The 10,722-nt window shown below is 41.1% G+C and overlaps 1 protein-coding gene across 1 annotated transcript; it reads left to right on the forward strand.

The window, feature by feature from the left end:
* The first annotated feature begins 4,949 nt into the window (after positions 1–4,949).
* Positions 4,950–8,468, forward strand: LOC115814258 (40S ribosomal protein S26). Its single transcript, XM_030777025.1, has 4 exons — positions 4,950–5,016; positions 5,778–5,955; positions 7,805–7,935; positions 8,367–8,468. Exons 1-4 carry the CDS (start codon positions 5,014–5,016, stop codon positions 8,400–8,402), a joined length of 348 nt encoding a protein of 115 aa, XP_030632885.1. The 5' UTR covers positions 4,950–5,013; the 3' UTR covers positions 8,403–8,468.
* The last annotated feature ends 2,254 nt before the right edge of the window (positions 8,469–10,722 follow it).

Here is a 10,722-nt window from a genome sequence, read left to right on the forward strand (position 1 = left end):
CTAACGAAATAAACTAATTATAAGCCATTTATGTGGTGTGACTTTTGTGGTGATGCTAAGTGCTAACATGCTAACAATGCCAAGTCAAATTTCCAACATTTCAACCCGCAACGGCTATGATCAAACTGTCCTCCGTTGTGCTGGGAACTAAATTACATGTTTGGTGGGAACAAGGGTTTACACGATTGTGTTCTCCAGAATTCTCTAGTGGGTAGCACTTCTAAATTCTGACTGGTTGCCGCCGAACTACGTCATAGCTCATTACCATAAAGTTAACCGAACTTCAACTTTATTCTGACGCTTTAACCGCCCTCGCCGTGCCGCTTCTCGCCGCGCCGCTCTTCGACGCTGGCTCACAAAGAAAATGCCAGGTCAAATTCCAGCATGGAGTTTATAGGACACGTTTACTAGCCTTGGTCTTTAATTAACACTAACGTTTGTGCATAACCTACATTACAGTACAACATGGGGAAACCTGCCACAGATATAATCAGTTTCTCTTCCATTTTGCTAAGGCCCAAAAGTTTTGTGGGAACAATAGTTTATACTGTTGTGTTCTCTAGAATTCTCTAGAGCGGAGCACTTCCAAATTCCTATTGGTTGCCGCCAAACCGCGTCATCTCATTACCATAAAGTATACCGAACTTCAACTGTATTTTAACGCCCAAACCACCCTCGCCGTGACGCCCTTTGCCGCGACGCTCTTCGCCGCTTAAAGACGCTGGCTCTCATAGAGAATGAATGACTTCCGGTCACTTTGACGCTCTCGCCGCTCTCAGTGTGAACGTACAGTAAGGATCATTAAGGATCAAATTATATTGTGTTCATGATATTCTGCTGCGACCTCGAGAGTGGGATCAGTGGTTAAGTTTTATGTTGCAGGGTTTCCCAGTGTCATAGGCTGCATTAATGGCACACAGATCCCCATCACTGCTCCTTCAGTTAATGAAGTAGACTATGTGAATAGGAAGTCTTTCCACAGCATTAAGGTGCAGGCACACTTACTGTCTTACAGTAACAAAGATTATACATCACAATATACTGCAACTAATCTCTCATTCTCTGCACCGTCAAGATCATGCAGCACACTTGATCACAAATGTTGAAGGCAAGTGGCCCGGCTCTGTGCATAACTCACAAATGTATCATTAGTGTACCCTAAGCAACAGATTTGCACATGGCAAGTAAAGCTTTGTACAAATATCATTCCACTGACTCCCTCTTAATACCTTCTAGATACATCCACTATATAACTACAGGAGAGTTTGATGGCCTCCTGCTTGGTGACAGAGTACCCATGCCAGCCCTCTCTGTTGAGCCCTTACCATGAGCTGGGCCCCCAACAACGTTTCAGTGTGGCCCACTGCAGGACTACAGCCCGGGTTGAGATGACAATAGGCATGCTCAAAGCCTGGTTCCAGTGTCTGCGTAAAGTCAGGGTAACCCCAGAGAGGGCGTGACATTGCTGTGGCATGTGTTGTTCTCCATAATGTTGCCACAATTAGAGGAGAGCAGCACCCTGCTGCGCAAATGAACGACCCTGAGGAAGACAGTCCCATCCGCCCTGCAGATGTCCCAGATGGAGGAGCCATCTGAGACATAATTTGCCAAAATCATTTCATGGATTAAGATACCACCACACCTCCGCAGTCAAATCAGACATTTTATTTGGTCTTTATTTCCTACAAATGCAACAATTACTATATTTAGATAGTTCCGACAATTAACAATTCACCTGTGACCATGCACCCACCTCTTAACTGGTGTACCAGTAATTTAGTTCAAAATAGGCCTTTCTAATCTGCCTATGCAAGTACACCATTTCCAGTTTTAGCCATTTTCTTCAGATGATGCATTTTATACAACTCCTTTACTGGTAACCAAGAAAACCTAAGGAGGACATTAAATTCTACAGCTCTACATGCAGAATCAATCTTGCATTTACTGAACATCTCACCTGTGTCAATTTGTGCTGTGGAGGTTGATGGACTCTCCTCCTGGTAATGCCCAGTCACGCTCTGTTAAAAAGGATAAGAACATGTCATCACTTCAATTTGCATTTCAAATTCAAAATTTCACACAAGAATGCAAAAAAACATAAATGGGGAGAGAAATATCAGTAGCCACCATACATAATATTGAGATGTAAACCTCTGTAGGCCTTTCTGAATCCCTCTCTGTGGCAGCAGACAAGCTGTCTTCATCATCATCCTGTGATGAAGAGCATTCTGTTTCAGTATACTTTAAATGACTATATTTGGCAAAATCTCTGGAGTATTGAGTACTTACAACTGCAGGAAGTCCTGTTGTGGCAAGAGGCTCAAAAAGGCTGATGAGACCATCAATGACTGTTGGGAGAAATTAAAAACAAGAGAATGAGAGAGAGAAGCTCCCTCCTTCAGCTGAAGGATGCCTTCAGCCACTGGTTGCCCAGTTTTATGGCTCAAGGCCAGCTCCTCTGCCTCTGTCAGAGGTGATGGCCCTCCACCCATTTTGTGGGCCTCTTCCCTTCTTTTTGTTAGCTGAATAGAACTCAAATGTTAATCTGCTAAGCAAAATATTAGGCAAGAGGACATTTGTGTGTCTTAAAACAGCATTCTGTTGTAGGTCAAAGCTACTCCAAGTTGACATAGCCACTGAATATTTACTTTTGGCTTTTTAATAATCATCATGCACGTGCTTAACTCAGAGTTAACATACTCAGAGTTGATTGAACTAACTCAGATCAGCTTTTCTGGAACTGAAGACTCAGAGTTTCCTATCTCAGGGTTCATCAACTCCAGAGTTCAGGATTAAACTCAGAGTTTGTTAAACCTACTTTCTGGAATACCCCCCTGGGAAGAACTGAATGGATGAAACATGGCTTTTAAAACAGTCTAATGAGGTGACAGTGAACAGATGTGTGGAGAGAAGGCTGGTGATAGGTGAAACTGCAAAATCCTGGAGCGGAGCCCAGGAAACAAGGCACAAACAGGAGAGAGGGAAAACATGGCTAAGCAGTGGAAGGACCAGGCTGGATCGTGACAGCAGAGTACAAGTACGCAGGCACACATAACTAGTGTCCAGCCAAAAGGGAGTGTGAGGTAGAGTCGGTGTCAAAAAAAAGTCAAAAAGTTAAAGTGTTTATTGTCGTATGCACAGTCAAAACAATGATGTAAAAAATCACACGTGTAGAACAGATCGGAAAGTGTCGTAAAAGAGATTAAATTCTGCGCATTCACTGACTTTAGCGCATGTGCAGAATGGATCGTGCTTCTGGGTATGGATAGTGGAAGAGCAGTAGAGAGAACGGCGCTGGATCGTGGATTTTCAGGGATAATGCCGTCCCACAATTCCTTGTGGAAGCAACATTTAAAGTGATGCATCATTCGGCTGTTCATGAAAACAAATGATTATATGAATGTAACTAACTGTTTGACAGTTTCAAGCGTATCCTTGACGCAACACAAAGATTCTCCGGCTGAAGCTTTCTCGTTTAATGATTTGCTTATCCTAAATACAAGTAAAATAAAAAATAAAGCAACATGACAAAGTGACGGTGTTGGTCAAAGAATATATGCTCTCCAAAAGATAACAGTTTCTAAACAGTTTCTAAAGATTTCTGACTATAAAAGGGCTGCTGCAAATCGCCTCGTGCTCATGCATTCTTACTTAAATTCTTAACAGAAAACAGTTAAAATTCACAGTATGAATTTAAATGTATTAACAATTGTTCAACTATTTCTGATTAAACGTCTTAGTACTTAAGTGCAAGCATTAGTAATTGCACAACAAATTAAATTCTATTTTCTAAAAATGGCTCAGATCAACATGATACTGTGGGAGAGAATTCTCAGCCTGGGCCAGATATGACCGAGAACCCAGCCACACTGCTCACCTTAAAAAAGACGATCAAAGTTTTCAGTCTGATGCAGTATACGTGGAGGCGTTTTTAAAGACAGCCAATGGCAGCTTCACTGCTGCGTTAGTCATTAGAGAGAACAGAATGCAAAAAGTCAGCACAAGTTTTACAGAGATTCAGCTCTGTATTTAAACACGGTGGTGTTACTTTTGGTGTTGGCAGTTAAAAAGGGATGAAGTAGTGTAAATACAATTAGAGACAGAGGTTTTACACAATATATTAACATACTGGTACTGTATTTTATTTTGATGAAGGAACTGTTTATGGTTATTTGTTAGCAGTGAACACAAAAGACAGCATGTTCCGCGCAACTCTTATTGATCATTGTAATACTGAATTGTATCTGTAACCCAGTAATTCCACCTTGTAAGTGGTAGATATATGTTTATTTGTTCTCCCACTAGATTTTACTGTTTTACATTTTTCATTCAAAACACTTCCACTACCTAGCATGCGCTCAAAATTACTTTAGCATCTTTAGCATGCTCGTTAAGACTGCAGCTGCGGTCGAAAAAAATTACGTGCTATGTCCTAACCACTTTTCCTTGAACTCGAAGTGAGTGAGTGATTAACATACAGTTATTCCTCTTTTTTTCAATTTCAACCTTGGTAATTAAGTAACATTTTTCACGTCCACGTTTATACAGCCTGCATGAAACAACATGGTAAGAAAGCATGGGGCGAAGTATTTAAAGTGCGCTTTTAGTAGTCTATCTTGGGAACATTGTAGTTTCACCACGGCAGACCCACGTCAGTAACATCCGCCGTCACATAATTACGAAGCCTGCAAGTGCAGTCGGATTTTCTTAGCACGACGGTCGTCCTGTGAATTCTTCTTCAGATGCATTATGGGAAGGGACCAATCACCTTCGAATGTAAAAAATAATTCTTCCGAGACAGAATAAACCCATATACTTTTGAGATGAACCAATCAATACCTCTGAGCTGTTCAATTCATATGTCTGTAAATTCAATTTAAATTTAAATCAGTATTTCTGTCTTTGTATTTCAAAGTTTATCACATTTTTTCATTTACAAAAATTGCCTTTAAGTGGCGGATAAACATACGTTTCCCGTGCTCCGGTTTCCAGCTCTCTTTCCTCCTGCTCAAGATGGTGAGTCGAGAAGTAGTGTGATGAAATAAATAGTTTGAACTGTATGTAGTCTCTACCAGAGTGCAAGATGAGACCAGTCTTTTCGTTAATGTTTTGTAGTACGCCATTTTTTAAGTTTCTACCCTGTTATTGTCCAGTAGGCTGTTGCTTTGGTTTTTCATACACTACAAACCAGTTGCGGTTTACTGTGTGTGGCATGTGATATGCTATATTAGCAGCAAGGCTAGCAACGGAGGCTGCAGATTTTGCTCTATTTGTGCTCTGATTCTCTTCGGTTTACCGTGATGTCATAACTTGTTTCTAATTTCTGATTAGCAAGACCTGGAGCATATGTGACCAAGTCCGAGTAGTTCTGATCTGTGAGTCTGTGTTTTACCCGTCTTGAAGAGAGTCACATGTCTTATTGTTTTTGTTGATTTCCCTGACATCTTGCTGAAACCACATGTGGCTCATTGGCCAGATGAGTTAATGTTTATATTCCTCTGGGTGTCTCGAGAAGACAGATAACCAGGAGGTTCTAACAAAATAGAAGCTGTTGAGTGTGTCGATGAGATCAGCCTGTCTTTGCGCTGTCTATAGCTGAGCGTTTGTGTAGCAGTGTAGTGAAGTATTACAGAAGGGTATCAGATGTAAAAGTTGACAAGCGTGTACCCTCATTGTTTACTATCACTAATTAGAAACCCTGACGTTAATTATGAAAAGCTATAATTATGTCGACTCTAAGCTAACGAAGTTTAACCTTGTTGTGTACTAATTGGCAGACTAAAAAGAGAAGGAACAACGGACGTGCAAAGAAGGGCAGAGGTCATGTCCAGCCCATCCGCTGCACCAACTGTGCCCGGTGTGTGCCCAAAGACAAAGCCATCAAAAAGTTCGTCATCAGAAATATCGTGGAGGCAGCGGCTGTTAGGGACATATCAGAAGCCAGCGTCTTTGACTGTAAGTACACAGCATCGCTCTGCCATCACAATCAAAAATACGCATAAGCATCTCTTTAGTGATCTTATCCTAAATTTTGACAACCGCATCATGTCTCAAAACTCTTCAGCTAAAAACCTTGGTGTAATTTTTGACTCTAGTCTCTTGCTAGTCACTCATATCAAGAACACAACCAAAACTGCCTTTTATCACCTCCGTAACATTGCTAAAATTGGGCCCTTTCTAAGTATGGCTGATGCAGAAACCATTGTTCACGCATTCGTCTTGCCTCGATTACTGCAATGTTCTTTTCTCTGGTCTGCCTGCCTCTATTACCAATAGTCTTCAGCTGGTCTAGAATGCTGCTGCTAGAATTCTGACCAGATCGAGGAGGTTTGATCGTATTACCCCTGTCCTGGCTTCCCTTCATTGGCTCCCAATTCATGCAAGGGCAGATTTTAAGGTCCTCTTATTAACATATAAAATTTTACACGGGCTTGCACTTTCCTACCTGTCTGACTTAATTACACCCTATAACCCACCTTGCACCCTGCGCTCTCAAGATTCTGCACTATTAGTCATTCCAAGAGTTAAAAAGAAGTCCACTGGCAACCGAGCCTTTTCTTACCGCTCTCCCTTCCTCTGGAATGGTTTACCTACAGAAGTTAGAGAGGCAAACTCTCTCCATACCTTTAAAACGAGACTAAAGACTTATCTATTTTCTCGAACTTATTTATAATATAATTTTGATTTGACTTTGCTATAGACATGTAAAGCCGTTTGAGACTATAAATAGTGATATTGGGCTCTAAATAAACATCATTATTATTATTATTATTCTGTGATAGTCAATAATAACTAACATTACAGCTAATTCTTCATTTGCTGGAAGGAAACCTGACCTACGAGTGGTTTCATTAAGTTCATTAAAAGACAGATACCCATATCTATGTTAAGAGTCAAAAAACATTTTTTAAGTGAGTGCACAAGGTTAGGCATTCTGAAATGCATTCTGGGCAACTTGACTCCCCAAGCCTACACAAGTCATCTCCTGATGCAGCCTTGATTAAAGCCATGAATAGAGAACACAGAACACATGAATCGAGGGTATTTGATCTGTTCTGGCTAGATGTGAACTTTGAAATGGAGCAGTCCTGCGACCGTGACTGGTAACGTTTCACAAGTCCACGAGAACGCAAGTACAGAGAAGAACACATATTGAGAAACGGCTAGAGTCTTAGCTCATTCTGTGATAAATATGTGAAATGTTCAGTGAAATCAATAAGTATTACCAAATCAAAATGAAAAGCCTCAAGTTTAGCGCTGACTTTTTTTTTTTATATATTTTTCAGTCATTAAGTCGACACAGATGGATAGACAGTGTTTTAACTAGTGCAGACTTAGGTGTTGATGACCAAGATGGAGGTTATTTTGATTGAATGGCAGTTTCTGACCAGAACAAGAGTGGACATTTGATTTTGGCTGTTACTGATACAGATACAAAAAATATTTATCAGTTTTAACTCACAAATATTTTGCAAACCAAGTTCTGGATGTGGGTGATGTTGTATTTTTCCTCTTAATGATGTGCTGGTTTTTGCACAGGTGGTCAAAAACAATTGATAATCTATGTTAATTTTATGGATTTTTTCTTATTGTTGCTTTTGAAAACAGAACTTTAAATGTTCCTTCATTCAAAGGATGTAGAAAATGTCCTTATTTCATGCATAGATTGAATAAAGTATCACGTTGGTAAGAAGGCGTTGTTGCTCTACTCTTTTTGTTATTGTGTAGTGAGAGTGACTGTAGTATGTGGTGAGTTTTCTGTGGTGAAATGTATGGACTTTGACACATTGTCCACTCTCTTTAGCCTATGTGTTGCCCAAGCTCTACGTCAAACTGCACTACTGTGTGAGCTGTGCCATTCACAGTAAGGTGGTCAGGAACCGCTCGCGTGAGGCACGCAAAGACCGCACCCCCCCACCCCGCTTCAGGCCCAGCGTGAGTATCAGAAATCCAGCCAATCAGCTGTCTCCATCACTGTTAGGGACGCATCAACACAAAGGCCACCAGTTCATGTAAAGTGATAGTCCACTTAGCACTCTGTTGTTGTGTGTATACAGTGGACATAATATCCGCTCTGTCTTGCCCCTGTGAGGTTATTCATGTTTTCAAAGTATCGTTATCATCTGCAGCACACAGGCCTCTGTGGTGGGATTGCTTTGGTCAACCAGAGCGCTGCATCATCACAATAATTTTTACAAATAGCTCACAAAGACGGGCAGTCATCTGCCATAACACAGTTTGCATGGAATGTGAATTATTGTATTTTGTATTTCAATCTGACAGATGTGTTTTAAACTGGCAGATGTATTTGACTGAGCTGAGTTCTTGTGGTCAGTGTTCTCACCTGTGTTTCTTTTCTTCGGCAGGGTGGTGCACCCAGAGCTCCTGCCAAGCCCATGTGAGACACCGAATATCTCACCCGTGTATATTTCTGTGCAGAAAGATAAATAAATAAAGAAAGAAAGTCAGTGAGTTCTTGATGTGTGATTATTACTTACAGAGATCTGATAACTCCCTGATATGAAATGTTTTGGAGAGCTGCTATTAGTGTTTAATATCTGTGGACATTGATAGAATTTGTCAGGACGCTTGAGTGTGGGGCAAAGACAGCAGTGGAGATGAAACAGCTTGGTCACATGATCAACTCTGCCATAACAGAACATTACAGGATGGACTAAATGGTCGTGTGATGGGACACCATTATAGGAGATTCTTCTGCTTAGGGCTCTATTCAGATGTCTCAAGCGACGAGAAAGATAATGATAAGATAATGTAAGCAGCAGGACTACACAATGTATATTAATGAGCAGTGTTACCTACCCGTGTTATTATCATCATTTTCTTAGGCCTATTCAGGTTATTCTACACTAGGTGGCAGCTTTTCTGTTGTAATATACGGTAGGCCCCCCTTATCGTTGGGGCATACGTTCCGGGACCTCCTGCATATGCCTGAAACTGCGGACAATACCAAACCCTATATATAATATGTTTCCCTTATGCATACATACTTATGATAAAGTTTAATTTGCCGTGTACAGTGTGGATATGCTGGACAAAAAGATGATTGATGTCCTGAGCAGGACGGTGAGATGATTTCATCATGCCACTCAGAATGGCACACAGTTTAAAACTTAGGAATTGTTTATTTCTGGAATATTTCATTTAATATTTCTGGACCACGGGTAACTGAAACCGCGGAAAGCGAATCTGTGGATAAGGAGGGTTTACTGTAGTACACGTTGCAAGTAGTAAGTGATATCATTGCAGTGTAGACAGTGAGTTTGGTTTGTAAAGCTGAGGTCGAAATCCTATATGGATTACACCAGTCTCATACAACCACTTATGTTATATGGGTTTTTTTCTCAAACAATTACAATTATGACTATAATTATGACAGTAGCAAATATCATTAGTTAGTACAGCGATGAGCCAACAAACCAAGGGAGCTAGTTGTGTGAATGAAACCATCATCATAAATATTAGCCATATAATTATTGAGTGAAAACACAAAGAGCATATGGTTGTTCATGTATGGCTACATTTGTGTAACAGAAATTCAACTTAGTTCTTTGTTAATAGTGACTCTTTCCATATTAATGCATCAGGGCTCAGAATTAGCTGTTCAGGAGCCTCCTGTGATGCACTGTGCATCTAAAGATCTGCCCTTTTGTTCCTTTAGCGTCACCACACATTTTTCATATTAAAACTACAGAGACACTACAGTACGTTTCCATAGCCTTATTACAGTTACATTAAAACTACAGAAATGGAAAGAACACAGTGTCATAGTAAAACCACATGAATACAATCGGACTTTGAAAACAGTGTGTTCAGTTTTCTGCAAGCTCCCTCTGTAAGTTTGTTGAATGCTGTAGAACAAGGTTCATATTAATGACAGAAGTTAAGTGCTCTCTGTTGCAGAGACACACACCTCATCACTGCCACATTAAACCATCTGTGTCCATCTGTCTCCTTGAAAGCGCTGAGTGTGTTATTAAGACTGTCTCATCTACTTAGTGAGGTCGCAGGTCTTAATCAGCCAGGTGATATTTTCTCTCTCACTCACACACAGTGACCGGGGAAGGGGGGCACCACCCATTGCAGGATGAAACAGATCTAAAACAGCTTATGCTTAAGTGCGCACACAGAAGACAGAGACGATCTGTTTAAACAGCCTAGTGCAGGGCACAGAAACAGCGAGGTCAGTGCACAGCTCAATGGTCTCTGAGGTGGCTTAACTCCACACAATCTGTAGAGCTTATCTCTGGGCATGTGAGGAAACACTGTGTAAAACGAAGCATTGAGTTTTGAAATAATTGCTATTTAACAGTCTAATACACACTCTGGTTGGAGCAGAAGGTGACTGGTGGAGATGCCACAGATCGAAGGGGCTGAGGAAGACCTGGAGGTTGAGGCACCGGAACCTGGCAGCGAGGAAGAGGCTCTGCTGCACTTTGCTCGCTACACTGAGGCAAGGAGTGCATTGCCATGGGAACAACGCAGCTTTAAAGAGAAGGTGGTGTATCACCTGGACCGGATCTTCTTGGTATTTCTCGGCCTCTTTCTCCTGGTGCTGATGGTGGAATGTGCATACAAGATGTGGTATGTTACGAACTTGGAGAAAATCTTCAAGTTTGTGACAGACTCAGTCACTTACCTTCTCACCCAAGAGGAGGGAGAAGAATTGATTGAACTGTGATTGGAGTATCGTTGAACAATATG

This window comes from Chanos chanos, chromosome 6, assembly GCF_902362185.1.
Source record: "Chanos chanos chromosome 6, fChaCha1.1, whole genome shotgun sequence".
Lineage (NCBI taxonomy): Eukaryota > Metazoa > Chordata > Actinopteri > Gonorynchiformes > Chanidae > Chanos > Chanos chanos.

Coding starts and splice junctions, on each gene's coding strand:
- LOC115814258 (XM_030777025.1), top strand. Junction 5,956..7,804: donor AGAAGCCAGCGTCTTTGACT/GTAAGTACACAG, acceptor CACTCTCTTTAG/CCTATGTGTTGCCCAAGCTC. Junction 7,936..8,366: donor CACCCCGCTTCAGGCCCAGC/GTGAGTATCAGA, acceptor TTTCTTCGGCAG/GGTGGTGCACCCAGAGCTCC.